Source organism: Oncorhynchus mykiss, chromosome 26, assembly GCF_057628025.1.
Source record: "Oncorhynchus mykiss isolate SJ-2025 chromosome 26, ASM5762802v1, whole genome shotgun sequence".
In the NCBI taxonomy this organism is placed as follows: domain Eukaryota; kingdom Metazoa; phylum Chordata; class Actinopteri; order Salmoniformes; family Salmonidae; genus Oncorhynchus; species Oncorhynchus mykiss.
This window is the reverse complement of record NC_143047.1, coordinates 6,700,676-6,723,737: the sequence shown is the minus strand read 5'-3', so window position 1 is coordinate 6,723,737 and position 23,062 is coordinate 6,700,676. Positions and strand designations below refer to the sequence as shown.

General features: G+C 46.2%; 1 protein-coding gene across 1 annotated transcript; it reads right to left on the bottom strand.

Moving 5' to 3' along the window:
* Positions 1 to 91: 91 nt before the first annotated feature.
* Positions 92 to 22,855, bottom strand: LOC149971356 (uncharacterized). Its single transcript, XM_090223391.1, has 4 exons — positions 22,777 to 22,855; positions 13,469 to 13,608; positions 3,781 to 4,537; positions 92 to 99 (listed from the first exon to the last, which is right to left on the bottom strand). Exons 1-4 carry the CDS (start codon positions 22,853 to 22,855, stop codon positions 92 to 94), a joined length of 984 nt encoding a protein of 327 aa, XP_090079517.1.
* Positions 22,856 to 23,062: the final 207 nt, after the last annotated feature.

Below are 23,062 nucleotides of genomic sequence, written 5' to 3'. Positions count from 1 at the left end.
CCATCTCTCATTCGTATGCTCGTCTACCTCATGTCACCCTGCCAGAGAGGCGTGATGGAGAACAAGGAATAATCCATCTTTAATGGAACAATTATCCATCTGTGGAAGAGAGATGGGGAGACACAGGGTCCAAATATAGTGCCGCATCCAGACTAGTTCCATGTTAAGTTGGATCAAATCACTGAGGGAGAAGACGAGAAGAAAAACAGAAAAAATGGTTGATTAAACGCCTGAGAGTGTTATGAGCCTGCAGTGAAAATGTCCATGTCCCAACATGTGACGAGTTATGCCTGGTGCACACCGAGCCTGGTAGTAGAAGAGGTTCTACTGGTGACTGGAGAGCATGGGTTTGAGACAATAGGTCTTCTTTCTATGGAAAGTAGAGAGAGCCAGGGAGAAGGAGACAACCGTCTGGGTGAAATACCACAGTGTGCCATCACAGCAGCAAGATTTGTGACCTGTTGCCACAAGAAAAAGGTCAATCAGTGAAGAACAAACACTATTGTAAATACAACCCATATTCATGCTTATTTATTTTCCCTTTTGTACTTTAACCATTAGTACATCGTGACAACGTTGTATATATACATAATAGGACATTTGTAATGTCTTTATTCTTTTGGAACTTCTGTAAGTGAAATGTTTACTGTTCATTTTCATTGTTTATTTTACTTTTGAATATTATCTACTTCACTTGCTCACTTGCTTTAACATATGTTTCCCATGACAATAAAAGCCCCTTGAATTGAACTGGTAAAGGGAGAGAGGAGAGAGAGAGAGTGAGAGAGAGAGAGAGAGAGAGAGAGGGAAGGGTAGGAAGAGAATGAGAAAGATAAACAGAAAAGGATTGAGAAATAAAGACAATGACCAAAATAAGTGGTTGAGAATGGGGTTTGATTCCCTTGGAAAGGCTCTACCGTAAGAACCCATGTGATCACGCAGTAGCAAAATAGAAAAGAGAGGGGTAGGAAGAGAAGACAGAGAAAAAGAGGAGGAGCGCGGGAGGGGATTGCTGAGTGATAAAATTATCTCCCAGTAATGGGAATTCCTTTGGCAAATTAGCCTAGCGCTAACGAACATGCTTCAGAAACAGTAATAGGGCTTTAATGAAAGAGGGAGTTTGAAACAGGCTGTGCTAACACCAGAGCATAGAGTTAATGCACTACTCATCTTAACCTCATTACTGACTGTTTAGAAGCCCATTTAGACCTGGAGATGGGGATTCAGGCTAAACTCGGTTTAAATAAATGGTATAGATAGACCCACACCTCCCACTGAAGAAAGTGCTTTTCACAAAGCAGCTAAAAGTAAGTTGATCAAACATTTAATGAATCAACCATTTTCGTAGTTTGTTGTAGGCTATCGACTTTTTTTCCTGACAAAACATCGGCATCAATACTCAAAGCGAATCAATGCAGCAAGGAAAGGTAGAAAGGTCAGGTAGAAAAATCACAGCCTAAAAAACAACTTGTAATAGTTTAAAAAAAAACAACATCTCAATGTGAACGTAGAGTTAGGAATATGGAAGCGGTTCAAGTTATAGACCACTCTGCTGTAGAGCAGCTGTTCAATGGTGTCCATTCAATCCAGTGTTGTCCTCCCATTTCATGGATACAACCCTTACATGTAGCAGCTGTCAGTGTACCCCTAATTATCGGTCTCTGTCCAAATCCTGGCCTGAGACAATTTCTATTAAACGGCACTCTCCAACAGAGTCTGTATGACTAAACAAGCCAGGGAAATACAACTCAGACAGCAACGCAAAGCAAAGCAGGGCCATCCATCAGCATCACTGGTGTAATAGCTACAGCGCCTCTCTGTCTACCTCCTAACACCTTTTGTCTCCCCCATTTCCCCAAAAATCTTTCACATCCATCTATCCTACCCTCCATCTCTGATTATCTGGCCACACAGCCCACATGAAAAAATAAAATCATTATTATAATACAATAAGCTTTGTTAAAAAACATTAAAATGTGACACTTAATTCATTGGTCGTACGGCGAATACAGCCATTAAATAATATAGTATTTACTGTAGTTTTGCCGACATGACAGTAGGAAACTGTAGTATTTAAAGTTTACTATAGTATATATACTGTCGTGAGAAAAAATCTGTAGTATAGTATAGTAATTACTGTAGTGTTTTTGCAGACATTATTGTAGTATTTACCACAGTATTTTTGTTTTATTATCTTTGACATGGCAGTGGGGGCTTTGTACTTGAGGAAACCTACCGGACAAAATACTGAAAGACAAATTCTCCATAACCTGAAGTTAGGTAGGACTGAGGTCTGAACGGACAGTTCAGAGCTTCTACTCTTTTTTTAATAACCTGTAGGGACCACAATATAGTCTACACTTGGCATGTACTGTAGGCTTCTCAATTATAGGTGGCACAAATTAGGAATTAAGGGACTCGGCAGGGTACATGCAAATGAAATACTGTAGTATTGTCATGTTCGTCGTATGGAGTAGACCAAAGCGCAGCGTGATTATTATACATTATACTTTTAATAAAGATAGACACTAAACAAAGTATACAAAATAACAAAACAAACGTGAAGCTATCACACAAAAGTGCAGACACAGGCAACTAGACATAGACAATAACCCACGAAATACACAAAGAAGATGGCTGCCTAAATATGGTTCCCAATCAGAGACAACGATACACACCTGCCTCTAATTGAGAACCAATCAGGCAACCATAGACATATATAAACACCTAGATGATAAACAACCCCATAAACCTACAAAACCCCTAGACAGTCCAAAAACACATATCACCCATGTCACACCCTGACCTAACCAAAACAATAAAGAAAACAAAGAATACTCAGGTCAGTGCGTGACAGTACCCCCCCACAAAGGTGCGGACTCCGGCCGCAAAACTTAATCTAAAGGGGAGGGTCCGGGTGGGCCTTTTTCACGGCGGCGGCGGTTCGGGTGCAGGACGTGGACCCCGCTCTACCTCAGTCTTGGCCCACTTAGGTGGCGCCTCTGGAGGGGGCACCCTCACAGCAGACCCCGGACTGAAGATCATCGTAGAGGGCATCACTGGGTACTGTCGCCAGACGCTCTGGACTGGGTACTGTCACCAGACGCTCTGGACTGGGTACTGTCACCAGACGCTCTGGACTGGGTACTGTCGCCGGACGCTCTGGACTGGGTACTGTCGCCGGACGCTCTGGACTGGGTACTGTCGCCAGACGCTCTGGACTGGGTACTGTCACCAGACGCTCTGGACTGGGTACTGTCACCAGACGCTCTGGACTGGGTACTGTCGCCGGACCCTCTGGGCTGAGTACTGTTGCCGGACGCTCTGGACTGGGTACTGTCGCCAGACGCTCTGGACTGGGTACTGTCGCCAGACGCTCTGAACTGGGTACTGTTGCCGGACACTCTGGACTGGGTACTGTTGCCGGACGCTCTGGACTGGGTACTGTCGCCGGACGCTCTGGACTGGGTACTGTCGCCGGACGCTCTGGACTGGGTACTGTCTCCGGACGCTCTGGACTGGGTACTGTCGCCAGACGCTCTGGACTGGGTACTGTCACCGGACGCTCTGGACTGGGTACTGTTGCCAGACGCTCTGGACTGGGTACTGTCGCCTGATGCTCTGGACTGGGTACTGTCGCCGGACGTTCTGGACTGGGTACTGTTGCCGGACGCTCTGGACTGGGTACTGTCGCCGGATGCTCTGGACTGGGTACTGTCGCCGGACGTTCTGGACTGGGTACTGTTGCCGGACGCTCTGGACTGGGTACTGTCGCCGGACGTTCTGGACTGGGTACTGTTGCCGGACGCTCTGGACTGGCGAGGCGCACTGTAGACCTGGTGCGTGGTGCCGGCACTGGTGGTCCCGGGCTGGGGACACGCACCTCAGGGCGAGTGCAGGGAGCAGAAACAGGGAGTACTGGACCCTGGAGGCGCACTGGTGGCTTGGTGCGTGGTGCCGGCACTGGTGATACCGGGCTGGAGACACGCACCTCAGGGCGAGTGCACGGAGGAGGAACAGGATGTACTGGGCTGTGGAGGCATACTGGAGGTCTGGTGCGTGTTGTTGGCACTGGTGGTACTGGATAGACCAGACCGTGAAGACGCACTGGAGGTCTCGAGCTAATGGCCTGCACAACCCGTCCTGGCTGGATGGTGACTCTAGCCCGGCACGTGCGTGGCACAGGATGCACTGGGCTGTGCAGACATACGGGAGACACCGTGCGCAACGCCGGCGCAGTATATCCTGGCCCGAGGAGACACACTGGCTGTCTGGAGAGCAGGGCTGGCACCATCTGCCCTGGCTGGATCCTCACCCTAGCCCGGCAGATGCGGGGAGCTGGGATGTAGAGCACCAGGCTAAGTATGCGTACTGGGGACACCGTGCGCTCCACTGCATAACACGGTGCCTGACCAGTACGACGCCCGCCACGGTAAGCACGAGGAGTTGGCTCAGGTCTCCTACCTGACTTAGCCAAACTCCTCGTGTGCCACCCCCCCCCAAAAAAATTATTGGGGCTGCCTCTCGGGCTTCCGTGCTAGCCTTGTACCCATATACCGTCGCCGTTCCTCCTGTGCTCTCTCCACCTGCTTCCATGGCAGGGTCTTGTCCCCTGCCATTACCTCCTCCCAGGTCCAGGATGTTTTACCGTCCAGTATTTCGTCCCGAGTCCTCGATTCCACAAAGCACTGTTCCTCCTATTCACGCTGCTTGGTCCTTTTATGGTGGGTTATTCTGTCACGTTTGTCGTATGGAGTAGACCAAAGAGCAGCGTGATTAGAATACATTATACTTTTAATAAAGATAGACACGCAACAAACTATACAAAATAACCAAACGAACGTACAGCTATCATACAAAAGTGCAGACACAGGCAACTAGACATAGACAATAACCCACGAAATACCCAAAGGAGATGGCTGCCTAAATATGGTTCCCAATCAGAGACAACGATAAACACCTGCCTCTAATTGAGAACCAATCTAGGCAACCATAGACATATATAAACACCTAGATGATAAACAACCCCATAGACCTACAAACCCCCTAGACAGTACAAAAACACATATCACCCATGTCACACCCTGACCTAACCAAAACAATAAAGAAAACAAAGAATACTCAGGTCAGGGCGTGACAACTATGTACTATAGTAATAACTGTAGTGTTTTTGCAGACTGCAGTGTTTTTTCCCAAACATTACTGTAGTGTCTTTGTGGTCTGTAGTATACTTAAGCAATAAGGCCCGAGGGGGTGTGGCATATGGCTAATATACCACGGCAAAGGGCTGCTCTTACGCACAACGCAACACAGAGTGTCTGGGTTCAGCCCTTAGCTGTGGTATATTGGCCACATACCACAAACACTAGAGGTGCCCGTATTGCTATTATAAACTGGTTACCAACGCATCTAATTAGAGCAGTAAAAAGAAATGTTTTGTCATACGGTCTGATGTATCACAGCTGTCAACCAATCAGCATTCAGGGCTTGAACCACCCAGTTTCCCATAGTAGGTACTGTAGAATTATATAGTAAAATATCGTTTTTTTTTCATGTGGGAAGGTAGGTGTCAGGAGAAATGGAGCGAGGGATTGGGTGGAAGACAGGATAGATGGACAGGGCAGATCTGGAGGGAGGCGTGTTTTGAGTTAATGAGATGGATGAGAGTTGGCAGGCGGTGGACGTTGGCACCGGGCTGGAGAGATTGACGCCTCAATCGTCTCGGCTCTAATGAGTGAAGGGCGCTAAAACTAAACAAGGCCCAGGCGCCCACTTTGGCTCCAACGATGTGAATAACTAACCAGGGCTTTATCCTAGAACACTGTCACAGCTTTGGATGATCTACAGCGTTCTACATGACTCAAGGTCTGTTCTATAACATTCCTGAATGCTGAGGTTCATTCAAGACTATTTTAATTGACTGGGCTATATTCTAGACAACTGCCATGGCACTGAATGTTCTACAGTATTATATGCTACCAGAGGTCTATTCTAGAACATTGTGAAGACTCTGAAGAGGTTCATTCCAGAATGTTCTAAATGACCGGAGGTCTATTCTAGAACACTCCAAAGATCCAACTATCCAATTTAGGAATCAATCTTTGAGTCCTTGTCTCTGAGTACAATCTCGTGATGATTTGCTGTAATACAAGACAGCTGGAAAGTGCAATGAGCAATCTGTCTGGTTCTAACTTTTTTTCCCCCCACCCAACTCATGTCTAACTACCACATCTCAAACAGAAGGTGTTGTTTATAATATGTCAATGAGAGAGAGAGATAGAGAGAGAGAGAGAGAGAGAGAGAGAGAGAGAGAGAGAGAGAGGCGAACTAATTGATAGGAGAGAGAGCTGATTACTCTAGGGACCCCCAGGCTGTTGTTTGCCACAGGGACGCATTCCCTCTTATCTCTCCATACACCCCAAACTCACCCTGCTATAGCCTGAGGCCCAAATTCCTCCACTCACTCAAACTCTGACTACGTAGGCACACACACACACACACACACACACACAGGCCCAAAATGACATCACTCCTTTTTGAATGACATCATAGACCCATGGAAGGATGACAAACAAATGGATTCTGATCTAATTTCATACTACCCCTAGGCAGTAGGCACAGACAAATTAGATAGTAGTTCAATCCATTGGTTCATATTTATATCCTGCCAAGCACTCACGCACATACCCCCACACACACACCCATGCGTGCATGTACGCACACACACTTAACATGGACAAAGGGTTTGTGTGGGAAATGAACAGCACACATGATATTTTCCCATGAACATACTTTCATTGACACATAATCGATTTACACACTACTCTAAAGTCATGACGCAGTTTTTCATCAGTAACTTGACACATCAGATCCACATCCTATATTTTCACCCATTCAATAAAAAACATTTACACGACTCAACCTAACCCGTGTTTAACGCCATCTTCTTACATTACATACCCATCTCTCTCTCTCTCTCTCTCTCTCTCTCGTAAGTCGCTCTGGATAAGAGCATCTGCTGAATGACTAAAATGTAAAGTACATCTCTCTTACTCAAACACTCTTTCTAGATCTCTCTCTGCTTATGAATATTTTTCTCTTTCTCTCGTCTATCAAATCAAATCCAATTTTATTTGTCACATACACATGGTTAGCAGATGTTCATGCGAGTGTAGCGAAATGCTTGTGCTTCTAGTTCCGACCGTGCAGTAGTATCTAACAAGTTATCGAACAATTTCACAACAACTACCTTATACACACAAGTGTAAAGGAATGAATAAGAATATGTACATAAAGTTTATGAATGAGCGATGGCCGAACGGCATAGGCAAGATGCAGTAGATGGTATAGAGTGCAGTATATACTGTACATATGAGATGAGTAATGTAGGGCATGTAAACATTATATAAAGTGGCTAGTGATACATTTATTACATCAATTTTTCATTATTAAAGTGGATAGAGATGAGTCAGTATGTTGGCAGCAGCCACTCAATGTTAGTGATGGCTGTTAAACAGTCCGATGGCCTTGAGATAGAAGCTGTTTTTCAGTCTTTGATGCACCTGTACTGACCTCGCGTTCTGGATGACTGCGCGGTGAACAGGCAGTGGCTGGGGTGGTTGTTGTCCTTGATGATCTTTTTGGCCTTTCTGTGACATCGGGTGGTGTAGGTGTCCTGGAGGGCAGGTAGTTCGCACCCAGTGATGTGTTGTGCAGACCTCACTATCCTCTGGAGAGCCTTACGGTTGTGGGCGGAGCAGTTGCCGTACCAGGTGGTGATACAGCCCGACAGTATGCTCTCAATTGTGCGTCTGTAAAAGTTTGTAAGTGTTTTTGGTGACAAGCCAAATTTCTTCAGCCTCCTGAGGTTGAAGATACGCTGCTGCACCTTCTTCACCAAGCTGTCTGTGTGGGTGTAACATTTCAGTTTGTCCGTGATGTGTACGCCGAGGAACTTAAAACGTTCCACCTTCTCCACTGCTGTCCAGTCGATGTGGATAGGGGGGCTGCTCCCTCAGCTGTTTACTGAAGTCCACGATCATCTCCTTTGTTTTGTTGACATTGAGTGTGAGGTTATTTTCCCGAAACCACACTCTGAGTGCCCCTTGAGTTGGAGGCGTGCATGGCCACGCAGTCATGGGTGAACAAGGAGCACATGAGAGGGCTGAGAACGCACCCTTGTGGGGCCCCAGTTTTGAGGATCAGTGTGAGGTTATTTTCCTGACACCATATTCCGAGGGCCTTCTCACTATCTACTCTTGATCATATCTCCCTCCCCTATCTCTCCCTTTCCCATCCTCTCTACATTTCCATCTCTCAGTGTAAATTAGATCAGTGCCCAGCAGTGTTATTCCATACCTTCCATTACCTGCATGTCAGATTGCACACCGCCTCCGTGCCATCGCGCACTCAACTCCTAACCTCTCTTTCCCTCTCTCGATCTCTCTCCCTCCATTGCTAATCTGCCATTAGCTAAGCCCATTCAGTCGTAACTGCTGGTTAGAGTGAGTAATGGTACATGAGTTTCTGCTACACATCAGTGTAAAGCCGTAACAGTGAGAGGTTATTGAGTTTGATGTAATATGCACCCTATCTCTCTCTCCATCTCTCACTCACTCTATTGTCTGTCTGTGTCTCTTTCTCTATCATATTCACACAGTCCTGTCGCTGTTTCCCTCTCTCCGTCTCCCTTTCTCTCTCTCAAGCCACTTGTTTTGTTAAATTTTCCATTCATCTCTCTATTTTTGTCTCTGTTTATGCAGAGCAAGGGGAACATCTACTTCAGGTCTCAAAGCGAGTGACGTCACCCGATTGAAACGCTATTAGCGCGCACCACCGCTAACTAGCTAGCCATTTAACATTGGTTACACAGACACAGGAGGCAGATGGTTAGAGTCCAAGAAGGGTCCAAAAAGGGTAGGCAAGAGAATGGTTGTGGACAGGCAAAAGGTCAAAACCAGTTCAGAGTTCCAGAGGTACAGAATGGCAGGCAGGCTCGAGGTCAGGGCAGGGAGAATGGTCAGGCAGGCGGGAATGGAGTCCAGAACAGGCAAAGGTCAAAACCGGAAGGACTAGTAAAAGAGAATAGAAAAGCAGGAGCACGGGAAAAACACTCTGGTTGACTTGAACAGACAAGACGAACTGGCACAGTGAGACAGGAAACACAGGGATAAATACACTGGGGAAAATAAGCGACACCTGGAGGGGGTGGAGACAATCACAAGGACAAGTGAAACAGATCAGGGCGTGACAGGTTTGGCTAGGCGAAGTGAACATCGAAGTGAACAATTAATCTAATATAAATAAAAAAATCTGTAATCAGGTTTTAGTCAGGCAATTTTACATCTAACTAAGATGTTTGTTGCAGTAGAAGTGAAACATTTGCATAAAAACTAGTTGTCTCTCGTTAAATGACAACAAAAAAAACACTTGATTGAAGAATCCCCAGTGGCGTGCCGTGGGCCTGGGGCCTGTACCTTCATTGAGGTCCTACACAGTCCCACCCGAATTAATCCACCTCTTATTACCATCATTATGATGCCATGACAATCAATGAGTCTTTTCAATATTTCCCTATTTTTCTTCACCTTTTCATTGTGCAGCTCCGTTGCCCTGCGCGCTTGTTCGTTGAGCTGTAGATCCACTCAGGTGTCCCCAAAAGTTTTCAAAAGCACCATTGCTTGTAAGTGCCCAGCCGTACTTCGGTGTCTCGTTGCTGCCTTGGTTAGACAACTCAAGTTTGCAAAGCCAGTGTGGCTCCAAACACTAAATCGATCACTTGCAAATAATAGGCATTCCCAGCAGTACAGTTTGCAGTGCTTCTCAGAGCCTGTGAGCCATTGATAGCGCTCGTAGTTGGAACTTTGAAAGTGGCGAACGAACCCCTTTCCCATCTGTGACAGGCTTTGTAGCGTCGGAGTCCGGCGACCTCTCCTTACAATGTCTAACTTTTCTTGAAAAGTTTGTCTTGAGAATGGCGTTATAATTATATCCTCGACCAAATCGATATCTTCTCCTCCTTCCGCCATTGTGGGTTGAAAAAACAGCTTAGTAGTACGCAAATTAATTCGTTTATCAAATTCAGTTTCCTAGTTCTGAGGTTCTGCATAGACCTGCCTCTCAATATTGGTAAACCAATCAAAAGACGTGCACGCACTACGCCTGCTAGCTGGCTCCTGTGTAACACTGGAGCCAGCCAGCAGGCGTACAACAGCCAACTCTAAAGCTGATTGGTTGACACTAAATTTTCATTTCCATTCACTTTAAGCTACAAGCGCCCGCACTGTTGATTCTGGAGGCCCGAGGGCAGATTTTAGACCCCTGGTGGCTGAATATGATTAGATAAAAGATCTAACATAAAGACCAGCCCTCCAAATCTCAACCTGGGGCTGGAAGCAGTGCAACCAAGAGGAAAGCCATGAAATGAAGAGTATAACTCTTACTCTGGGGTATAATTTAATACATATTTGTGGGAAAATATATTTAAAAAAAATTATATTCTGATGAAGTTTAGGCCAGCAGAGAAGGCCTTGCTGGCCCTGACGGCCCACCACTGAGAATCCCTAAACTTGACAAATCACTGACGTAGGTGCTTAGACTTTGGCTACCGAACTTCGACTTGCCTCAAGAAAAAAGGTTGCGTGCGTTAACAGCAGAAAAAAAACCTGCCGAATGTTGCCAAACACCAAAACGTCACAAAATGTCACATAATATATGGGCAAACTGTTTCGACTAGGAAGCATACAGTCCACTTTATTCCTCCCCTTCCTCCATCTCAACCACACTCTAACATGTTGCGTGTCGTAGCGTGTATCCAGTGTTGTATTTAGGGTATAAAAGGGAATCATCCAGGACATGGCGGGACTCAGCCCAGTCTTTAACTCGTCTTGTCCTGGTAAATGTTTTCTCTGTGTAACGGTCGTCGGTGGAAGAAGGTGAGGGCCAAAGCGCAGCGTGGTACGTGTTCATGTTATTTATTTAAACTGAACAACATCAAACAAAAAAAGCACAACCGAAACAGCTGCGTCAGGTGCAAACCACACTAAACAGAAAGTACAATCACCCACAAGTCAAGGGCGAAAACAGGTTGCCTAAGTATGGTTCTCAATCAGGGACAACGATTGACAGCTGCCTCTGATTGATAACCATACCAGGCCAAACACAGAAATACCAAATCATAGAAAAAAGAACATAGACTGCCCACCCAACTCACGCCCTGACCATACTAAAACAAAGACATCACAAAGGAACTAAGGTCAGAACGTGACACTCTGGTTTCATTCATACCAGTTGATGCATCCTTTACCTGTGCTAAACTTACATTACCAGTCAAAAGTTTTAGATAATCTACTCATTCAAGTGTTTTTCTTTATTTGTACTATTTTCTACATTGTAGAATAATAGTGAAGATGTCAAAACTATGCAATAACACATATGGAATCATGTAGTAACCAAAAAAGTGTTTTATATATTTTATATTTGAGATTCTTCAAATAGCCACCCTTTGCCTTAATGACAGCTTTGTACACTCTTGACATTCTCTGAACCAGCTTCATGAGGTAGTCACCTGGAATACATTTCAATTAACAGGTCTTAAAAGTTAATTTGTGGGAATGATTTCCTTCTTAATGCGTTTGAGCCGATCAGTTGATGTCTTTACTATCACTCTACAATGTAGAAAATAGTAGAAAATAAAGAAAAACCCTTGAATGAGTATTTGTTCTCAAACTTTTGACCGGTAGTGTATGTCCAATAGTAGGGACAGTGGAAAGGGAGCCAGTCCAGGTGCATGTACAGCCCTTGCAAAAGTAGGAAACAATCTTATTCTGTATTTCGAATATTGAATTTTTTTCTGTGATCACTAAATATGTAATGATTCATTGCTAATGTATAGTGTGTGCCAGTCACTGTTTCCTGAAGCATATTCATGGCATAGATTCTTAGCTGTTAGCTGTGTTAACGGCGCTTCCCAGATTATCAGCTACAGGAGAGGCAACAAATATTACAGCTAACTCTCATCTATCGGAGCTCTTGCTCCTCTGCCTTAATCTTGTGGAGGTGTCTGGCCGTGTCCAAATACCCATGCTTGTGTCCTAAATAGTAGGCCATTTGAGTATGTGAAAAATGTAAGTTTTATAGTATGTGACATTTCGAATCTTCTCGTATACTTTAAATGCCCGGATGATATATACTCATTTTGGCTTTGACAACAGTTGATCAACTAGATATGGGAATGCTCTACCAAAACCAATGAATAACATAGACAACGCATTTGCGCATTACACATTCTCAGTATGCGAAAATAGAACGTTTAATAGTATGTGAATAAAACATTTAAAATCAAGAACGCTTTAAATGCTACGATATTATGCTCATTTTGTCTTTTCATCTAGTAGAATTCGGTGCACACTTTTCTGGAATTTCACAGGCACAATGCATTGGCCTAGTTAGCTAGCTACTTGTAAATACCAGGGCATGTGCCCAAACTTTTGCAGGGTCGAATGACAATACCAGGCATTTAATTCAGTTTAGAAATGCCTCAAAACCGATTTTGAGTAAATCATGTGGCCATAGCTCTCTTGCCATTGCACGATGCACTGCCACTAGCTATAGCTAGCGTTAGTAACGCGGTAGCCTGCATTCCTATTTTCTGGACCTAACGTTTCTCTTTTATTCTAGTGCTCCTGATTTGTCACTTCACTTGATCTGTGTTGAGCTGATTGTAAATGTTCAGGCTATGCAACATTCGTTTCTACCTGAATGGTTACAGCCTGAATGGGTCTAGCTAGCTAGTTTCCTTGCACCTAACCTGTTGTAACGAAAGTAACAGTAAACTGCACTCATTACTGTTTCACCTTGGCTCTCAAGTATGTGGCAGTCTAGTTATCTACGGAGAGTTCACACAACTCTACTTTGCTCATGATTTGTAAATAATGTGCTTCATCTGTCTTTTCGGGATCTACGTCAAGGAGTGTGAGCTGGAGGGGCAGCAGTGGGAAAACCACAAGCGAAAACACATGGTAAGCTACGTCATGTCACCGTGACCTTTTGTTGCTCTGCTTGGATAATAAAGTTCCCATTTTCTCTGAAAGCAACCACACCTTCCCATCTATTTCCTATGCTTCACTGGCATATTCATGTAAGTGTGAAGACATACATTTAGGTCAACCCTCTTATCCAGAGTGACTTACAGGAGCAATTAGGATTATGTGCCTGGTTCAAAGGCCCATTAAACAGAGGTTTCACCCTGTCAGCTTGGGGATTTCAATTAGTGACCTTTGGGTTACTGGCCCTACCCTCTTAACCGCTAGGCTATCTGCCACGTCATATAAACATGTCAGAGAGTTGCAAGTATTCCAGGAAAATGTATTGCAATTATCATAATACCTTTTACAGGGCTTTACATGTAGATGTTTGATGCTGAAAGCTATCCTTTTCATATTTTTCACGAGTTGGAATCTCCCCACACCGGAGTCAGCACGGCGGGAGGGGAGGCCACAGCCGCACCATGGAAGTAGTATGCGGTGATGGATGAGGCGCTGGGAGGCTGCCACTCAATCACCCCACCGGTTATCATCTCCTCATCCTCTCTAGGTGCAGATGTGGACGCTGGAGAAAGAGCAGGAGAAGGAGGTGATTGCCATGGAGGCACACCTTAAGGCCATTTTAGAGGCCATGTTAAGAAATAGTTTTATGTATTTTATTTGTAGCTTTCATTTATTCATTTTGTACTGTTTTTGGTGAAGTCCTTTTTTAGACTCAAATTCGATTTCTGTTCTCATTGAAAAGTGTTTATTGTTTGTAATAATAATATAACAAATATATCAGTACATCTACTGTTGGAATGTTTTACTTTCAACATGAAAAAATGAACTCTCACATCTGAGCTATCTTGTTGCCGGTACATGGTAACAATTAGATACGTTGAAAGAAAAAAGAAACCTGCTGTTACGGTGCGTGAATGAGGACCCAAAAGCGAATTAACGTAAACAGAGCTTCTTTAATAACAAAACATAGGTAGGCTCAGATGGACCGGCAGATTCCGACAGGACAGGACAAGGTTGCAGCAAACATGACGATAGTCTGGTTCAGGCATGAATAACACAAACAAGAATCCGACAAAGACAGAAACAAAAACAGAGAGAGATATAGAGGACTAATCAGAGGGAAAAAGGGAACAGGTGGGAAAAGGGGTGACGAGGTAGTTAGGAGGAGACAAGGAACAGCTGGGGGAAAGAGGGGGAGAAAAGGTAACCTAAAACGACCAGCAGAGGGAGACAGGGTGAAGAGAAAGGACAGAAACAAGACACAACATGACAATACATGACAGTACCCCCCCACTCACCGAGCGCCTCCTGGCGCACTCGAGGAGGAAACCTGGCGGCAACGGAGGAAATCATCGATCAGCGCACGGTCTAGCACGTCCCGAGAGGGAACCCAACTCCTCTCCTCAGGACCGTACCCCTCCCAATCTACTAGGTACTGATGACCACGGCCCCGAGGACGCATGTCCAAAATCCTACGGACCCTGTAGATGGGTGCGCCCTCGACAAGGATGGGGGGGGGGGGGGGGGGAAGACGAGCGGGGGCGCGAAGAACGGGCTTGACACAGGAGACATGGAAGACCGGGTGGACGCGACGAAGATATCGCGGAAGAAGAAGTCGCACTGCGACAGGATTAATGATCTGGGAAATACGGAACGGACCAATGAACCGCGGGGTCAACTTGCGAGAAGCGGTCTTGAGGGGAAGGTTCTGAGTGGAGAGCCAAACTCTCTGACCGCGACAATATCTAGGACTCTTAGTTCTACGCTTATTAGCAACTCTCACAGTCTGCGCCCTATAACGGCAAAGTGCAGACCTGACCCTCTTCCAGGTGCGCCCGCCTGAGCGGAGGGGACGCTGGACTCGGCGAACTGAGATGAGAACAGCGGAGGCTGGTACCCGAGGCTACTCTGAAAAGGAGATAGCCCGGTCGCAGACGAAGGAAGCGAGTTGTGGGCGTATTCTGCCCAGGGGAGCTGTTCTGACCAAGACGCAGGGTTGCGAAAAGAAAGACTGCGTAAGATGCGACCAATAGTCTGATTGGCCCGTTCTGCTTGACCGTTAGACTGGGGGTGAAAGCCGGAAGAGAGACTGACGGAAGCCCCAATCAAACGGCAAAACTCCCTCCAAAATTGAGACGTGAATTGCGGACCTCTGTCCGAAACGACGTCTGACGGAAGGCCATGAATTCTGAAAACATTCTCGATGATGATTTGTGCCGTCTCTTTAGCAGAAGGAAGCTTAGCAAGGGGAATAAAATGAGCCGCCTTAGAGAACCTGTCGACAACCGTAAGAATAACAGTCTTCCCCGCTGACGAAGGCAGTCCGGTGACAAAATCTAAGGCGATGTGAGACCACGGTCGAGAGGGAATGGGAAGCGGCCTGAGACGGCCGGCAGGAGGGGAGTTACCGGACTTAGTCTGCGCGCAGACCGAACAAGCAGCCACGAAGCGACGCGTGTCATGCTCCCGGGTGGGCCACCAAAAACGCTGGCGAATGGAAGCAAGCGTACCCCGAACGCCAGGGTGGCCGGCTAACTTGGCAGAGTGAGCCCACTGAAGAACGGCCAGACGAGTAGGAACGGGAACGAAAAGAAGGTTCCTAGGACAAGCGCGCGGCGACGGAGTTTGAGTGAGTGCTTGCTTTACCTGCCTCTCAATTCCCCAGACAGTCAACCCGACAACACGCCCCTCAGGGAGAATCCCCTCGGGGTCAGTGGAGGCTACTGAAGAACTGAAGAGACGAGATAAAGCATCAGGCTTGGTGTTCTTAGAGCCCGGACGATAAGAAATCACGAACTCGAAACGAGCGAAAAACAGCGCCCAGCGCGCCTGACGCGCATTAAGTCGTTTGGCAGAACGGATGTACTCAAGGTTCCTATGGTCAGTCCAAACGACAAAAGGAACGTTCGCCCCCTCCAACCACTGTCGCCATTCGCCTAGGGCTAAGCGGATGGCGAGCAGTTCGCGGTTTCCCACATCATAGTTACGTTCCGACGGCGACAGGCGATGAGAAAAATACGCGCAAGGGTGGACCTTGTCGTCAGAGAGGGAGCGCTGAGAAAGAATGGCTCCCACGCCCACCTCTGACGCGTCAACCTCGACAACGAACTGTCTAGTGACGTCAGGTGTAACAAGGATAGGTGCGGATGTAAAACGATTCTTGAGGAGATCAAAAGCTCCCTGGGCGGAAACGGACCACTTAAAGCACGTCTTGACAGAAGTAAGGGCTGTGAGAGGAGCTGCCACCTGACCGAAATTACGGATGAAACGACGATAGAAGTTCGCGAAGCCGAGAAAGCGCTGCAGCTCGACGCGTGACAGCTTGGACCTTAGCGGGATCCATCTTAATGCCTTCAGCGGAAATAACAGAACCGAGAAATGTGACGGAGGAGGCGTGAAAAGAGCACTTCTCAGCCTTCACAAAAAGACAATTCTCTAAAAGGCGCTGGAGGACACGTCGAACGTGCTGAACATGAATCTGGAGTGACGGTGAAAAAATCAGGATATCGTCAAGGTAAACGAAAACAAAGGTGTTCAGCATGTCTCTCAGGACATCATTGACTAATGCCTGAAAGACAGCTGGAGCGTTAGCGAGGCCGAAAGGAAGAACCCGGTATTCAAAGTGCCCTAACGGAGTGTTAAACGCCGTCTTCCACTCGTCCCCCTCCCTGATGCGCACGAGATGGTAAGCGTTACGAAGGTCCAACTTAGTGAAAAACCTGGCTCCCTGCAGGATCTCGAAGGCTGAAGACATAAGAGGAAGCGGATAACGATTCTTCACTGTTATGTCATTCAGCCCTCGATAATCTATGCAGGGGCGCAGGGACCCGTCCTTCTTCTTAACAAAAAAAAACCCCGCTCCGGCGGGAGAGGAGGAGGGGACTATGGTACCGGCGGCAAGAGCTACAGACAAATAATCTTCGAGAGCCTTACGTTCGGGAGCCGACAGAGAGTATAGTCTACCCCGGGGGGGAGTGGTTCCCGGAAGGAGATCAATACTACAATCATACGACCGGTGTGGAGGAAGAGAGGTGGCCCTGGACCGACTGAACACCGTGCGCAGATCGTGATATTCCTCCGGCACCCCTGTCAAATCACCAGGCTCCTCCTGTGAAGAAGAGACAGAGGAAACAGGAGGGATAGCAGACATTAAACATTTCACATGACAAGAGACGTTCCAGGAGAGGATAGAATTACTAGACCAATTAATGGAAGGATTATGACAAACTAGCCAGGGATGGCCCAAAACAACAGGTGTAAAAGGTGAACGAAAAATTAAAAAAGAAATGGTTTCGCTATGATTACCAGAAACAGTGAGGGTTAAAGGTAGCGTCTCACGCTGAATCCTGGGGAGAGGACTACCATCCAGGGCGAACAAGGCCGTGGACTCCCTTAACTGTCTGAGAGGAATGTCATGTTCCCGAGCCCAGGTCTCGTCCATAAAACAGCCCTCCGCCCCAGAGTCTATTAAGGCACTGCAGGAAGCTGACGAACCGGTCCAGCGTAGATGGACCGACAAGGTAGTGCAGGATCTTGAAGGAGAGACAGGAGTAGTAGCGCTCACCAGTAGCCCTCCGCTTACTGATGAGCTCTGGCTTTTACTGGACATGAAGTGACAAAATGACCAGCAGAACCGCAATAGAGACAGAGGCGGTTGGTGATTCTCCGTTCCCTCTCCTTAGTCGAGATGCGGATACCTCCCAGCTGCATAGGCTCAGCACCCGAGCCGGCAGAGGAAGATGGTAGTGATGCGGAGAGGGGGGCAACGGAGAACGCGAGCTCCTTTCCACGAGCTCGGTGACGAAGATCAACCCGTCGCTCAATGCGAATAGCGAGTTCAATCAAGGAATCCACGCTGGAAGGAACCTCCCGGGAGAGAATCTCATCCTTTACCTCTGCGCGGAGACCCTCCAGAAAACGAGCGAGCAAAGCCGGCTCGTTCCAGCCACTGGAGGCAGCAAGAGTGCGAAACTCAATAGAGTAGTCTGTTATGGATCGATTACCTTGACATAGGGAAGACAGGACCCTGGAGGCCTCCTCCCCAAAAACAGATCAATCAAAAACCCGTATCATCTCCTCCTTAAAGTCCTGATACTGGTTAGTACACTCAGCCCTTGCCTCCCAGATTGCCGTGCCCCACTCACGAGCCCGTCCAGTAAGGAGAGATATGACGTAGGCGACACGAGCAGTGCTCCTGGAGTAAGTGTTGGGCTGGAGAGAAAACACAATATCACACTGGGTGAGGAACGAGCGGCATTCAGTGGGCTCCCCAGAGTAACACGGCGGGTTATTGATTCTGGGCTCCGGAGATTCGAAAGCCCTGGAAGTGGCCGGTGGATCGAGGCGGAGATGGTGAACCTGTTCTGTGAGGTTGGAGACTTGGGTGGCCAGGGTCTCAACGGCATGTTGAGCAGCAGACAATTCCTGCTCGTGTCTGCCTAGCATCGCTCCCTGGATCTCGACGGCTGAGTGGAGAGGATCCGAAGTCGCTGGGTCCATTCTTGTTCGGATTCTTCTGTTACGGTGCGTGAATGAGGACCCAAAAGCGAATTAACGTAAACAGAGCTTCTTTAATAACAAAACATAGGTAGGCTCAGATGGACCGGCAGATTCCGACAGGACAGGACAAGGTTGCAGCAAACATGACGATAGTCTGGTTCAGGCATGAATAACACAAACAAGAATCCGACAAAGACAGAAACAAAAACAGAGAGAGATATAGAGGACTAATCAGAGGGAAAAAGGGAACAGGTGGGAAAAGGGGTGACGAGGTAGTTAGGAGGAGACAAGGAACAGCTGGGGGAAAGAGGGGGAGAAAAGGTAACCTAAAACGACCAGCAGAGGGAGACAGGGTGAAGAGAAAGGACAGAAACAAGACACAACATGACAATACATGACACCTGCATACTGTTATTGCTAGCATCACTTTTTTTCTTGAAGCTTACGTGTTGGCCTCCTGGCCTTAATCAGAGCATTTTGCTCTGCTAAACTACATAAACCATCTTTGGTATAATAATAATAATTTATATAGCGCTTTTTCAAAAACTCAAATCACATTAAATGAGTAGCCTAGCTATGGTTGGCTAAGTCAACCAATAGAGACCAAGTCTGAGTGCATGCATCCTCCAAAGATGGAAAGGTTCATGGCTTGATCAGAGGAAGGTGGTCAACGAGATGGTCGATGAAGCGATGAAGATGATGTCTGGTGAAGATCTAGAGGGCTAGCTACTCTGGGAACCAGTCTGAGTCATGTAGCCACTGTACTTCTTCACAATGTCTGGCACCCACTTTGGTGATGCCCCAGCCTCTCTGTGTGCCAGAAAGCTCACCACAGACAGTTCAGAGTAGTAGCTAGCCAGTCGTCCTCAATATGAGCCCTCTGCCTCAGCACTGCATTCCTCGACTGCGTCACCCGTTCCTTCAAGTTTCAGGTGACAATTGATTAATGCTTAGGCTTACAGCTTACATCGTTCCAAATGCTAGCCACTTAGCTAGCTAACGTTAGCCCAAAACAACAACACTCCCGAACTTCGCTGTAGTGAAAGGTCACTGGGTGGGGCTACAGGTGAGCCATAACTGATGAGAACTCAGACAACAAGGGAACTCTGAAAAAAATCACTGATGTTCCAGTCATTTTGTTTCCCCGAGTTCCCAGTTGAATTGAAAGCACCAAAAGGAGTACGTTGCGGCCTCGGCATACTACATACTACTTTTTTACTAAACAGTACGTGCTAAATTGTACGTGGTACGATTAGTACACAGTATGCAGTTTAAGTAAGTAGTACGCAAGCCAGATTTCGGACACGCCCTCTGTCTGTGTTTCTCCGCCACTGCCTGCATTTGATCCAGCGCGCACTGTGTCTTGGGAGGGGTGCACATTTAGGTTTTTGCCCTAACACTACACAGATGATTCAAATAATCAACTCATCATCAAGCTTTAATTATTTGAATCAGCTGTGCGGTGCTAGGGCAAAAACCTAAATGTGGACTCATTGGGGTCCCCAGGACCGAGTTAAGGAACATAAAAGTGGTTTGTTTCCTTTTCAGTGATTGCAGCCTCCCGAACTCAACATCCAACATTCCAAAATATAGATATAAACCAAGTTCTCATCTAACCAACCATGTATAAGTTATTCCAAGTTTCCACGTGGCCTTTGAATAGTGTGAGTTTAAACAGTGTTACACTCCAAATATTTGCCCCCTGTTCTTTTGATTTCAGCGTGAAATCAATGGAAGTATTTAACAATAAAAGAGTTGTGTTATTTGTACCGCATTGAATCAAAATGCGACACTTCAAAATGTAGTTAGCTGCCTTTTACAAAAGTCCTCTAGCCAGTGGCCGGTAGGCTAGTGGTTAAGGCGTTGGGCCACTAACCGAAAGGTTGCTGAATTGAAAACCCAAGCTGACAAGGTCAAAATCTGTAGTTCTGCTCCTGAGCAAGGCAATTAACCCACTCTTCCCCGGTGCCGTGGATGTCGATTAAGGCAGCCCCTGCACCTCTCTGATTCAGAGGGGTTGGGTTGAATGCTGAAGCCACATTTCAACTGACTAGGTATCCCCCTTTCCCAGTGATTTGTTGGTTGTTGATTTTATTAGGATCCTGATTAGCCGACGCCAATTCCGACAGATCATTTTACTGGGGTCTGACACATAACAAAAAATACATTATAGACAAAATACTTTTACAATTGACATACAGTACATTAAACAACAAGAGCATGTAGTGTGCATCTTTCACTTACACATACACGTTAGGCCCTACACACAAGTACACTCTTAGAAGAAAAGGTGCCATCGAGAACCTAAAAGGGTTCTTCGGCTGTCCCCGTAGGAGAACCCTTTGAAGAAGCCTTTTTGGTTCCAGGTAAAACCCTTTTCAGTACAATGTGGAACACTTTAAGCAGAAGCGTTCTACCTGGAACCAAAAAAGGTTCTACCTGGAACCAAAAACAGTTTGCCTACGGGGACAGCCGAAGAACGCTTTTGGAACCCTTTTTATCTAAGATTGTAGGTCACATGGGGAGAGGTGTTGCTTTATTTTTTAAATGTGTTATTATATTTGTATTTATTTTTTAAATCCATGTTTGCTCTTCACTTGCACTATGTAGACAGTATTTCCAGATTCCACGTTTTTTTTGTTGCTGTGTTAGATGTAACAGGATGTGCAACCTCATCTCCCGCAATTGATTTCGACTTAATAATCAATATGAGTGATTGACAAAACAGTTTTGCATTTGTCTTTCTGTTTGGGTGACCCCCGTTTCAAAATGCAACATTTCAAAATGTGGCTGACTGCGTCGTGCAGGTTGTCCTTTAACCAGTGATTGTAAAGACATCTCCAGTTTCCATGTGGTCTTTGAGTTGTGTGTAGTTTCAACAGCCGATCATTTTTTGGAATGTACATGCTTCCTCCTCTTTGGTATTCTGTGTGGTTTGCTGTGCTTTTTCTTTTCTCTGCATTTCCACATCGCTACTTGCAGGTGTCGTGGTGAGGGGGGCGGGCGGCGCGCTGGAAGCGATCTTTAGGGGGACGCAGTGTGGTCTTGTTTTCAAATATCTGAGACAAAAATCATTCAACCTCTTGCATTCTCAAAAAAGGCCTCATCTGGTGACCTGGGAAAACTACAGGTAAGGGACAAAATAAAGGAAACACCAACATCCCGTTTTAATATGTAATCGGGCCACCACGAGCCAGAATCGCTTCAATGAATCATGGCATAGATTATACATGTGTCAGGAACTCTTGGAGGGATGGTGTTTTGTTGATGTTGGTGCAAAACGCTGTCTCAGGCGCTGCTCCAGAATCTCTCATAAGTGTTCAATTGGGTTGAGGTCTGGTGACTGAGTCGGCCATGGCATACGGTTTACATCATTTTCATGCTCATCAAACCTATGTGGGCATAAGCTATGATAGCCAAAATAATGGCCTGACCAGCATTTTTATACAAGACCCTAAGCGTGATGGGATGTTAATTGCTTAATTCATTCAGGAATCACACCTGTGTGGAAGCACTTGCTTTCAATATCCTTTGTCTCCCTCATTTACTCAACTGTTTCCATTATTCTGGCACTTACCTGAATACACCTTTATTTAAGGTTGAGGTACTTCCCCATTAAGCAGAAGGTGGCGTAATCTATTTAGTAGCCCTATAGAGTTAGGTTACCACAATAGCACAGGATCATTCAACCACAGAGGGCACGCATGATTAGTCCAGACATATAACCAACGTGAAAACTCTCAATCCCCCCCCCCTTCCTTACTTCTCTCTGCAGTCATAGTCTTCACACACCATCAGTTGCAGGTCTCAGCGTATCAGTCATAATGACTATATTACATTGTTGGCCTTTCTCTCTACAGTATGTGTGTAATAGCCCTGATAGGCAGTTCAACCATTACGTTACAATAACCCTCGAGGAGAACTGTTGTTGTGGCAGGTAATGGAGGCGTACTGCATTTGCCTTGAACCTAATTGTCTGATCTTATTCCTCGATTGTGATAATGACGATAACAGCGAGTGAGAAATGAACAAAGTCATCTACAAAGAATGAGACAGATTGGAGAGAAAGGGAGAGTTGGTTAGAGCTGGAGTGACTGTGTTGTAGATTTAGCCGGGGTTATTCGGAGGATTAGCGAAGCCGAACGCCAGGGCTTTAGCTCATTGAGGAAATATGGCATTGCATATGCATTAGAACTCTGCAACACATAAGTGCACAATCTGATAAGTGCACAAACGTTTGGTCTTTCCATGTCATCGGGTTCTGTGGCATATTTCACGATGATCCCTGGGTAGCAAGTGTTGAATTCCATGTCGCATAGCTGCACACAATCGGAATAGTTCCCATACCTGATATTACTGTTCATTCCTTTTATTGTTGTGCGAGCCCTTTTTAATGTCACACACTTGCCCTCATAAACATCCCCTGTCCTCTTACCTCTTCCCTTTCTACTGGAACAATGTGGAAGAGGTAGTTTTACTGTAAAATTGCCCCATGAAAATCCTCCATCAATCTAACA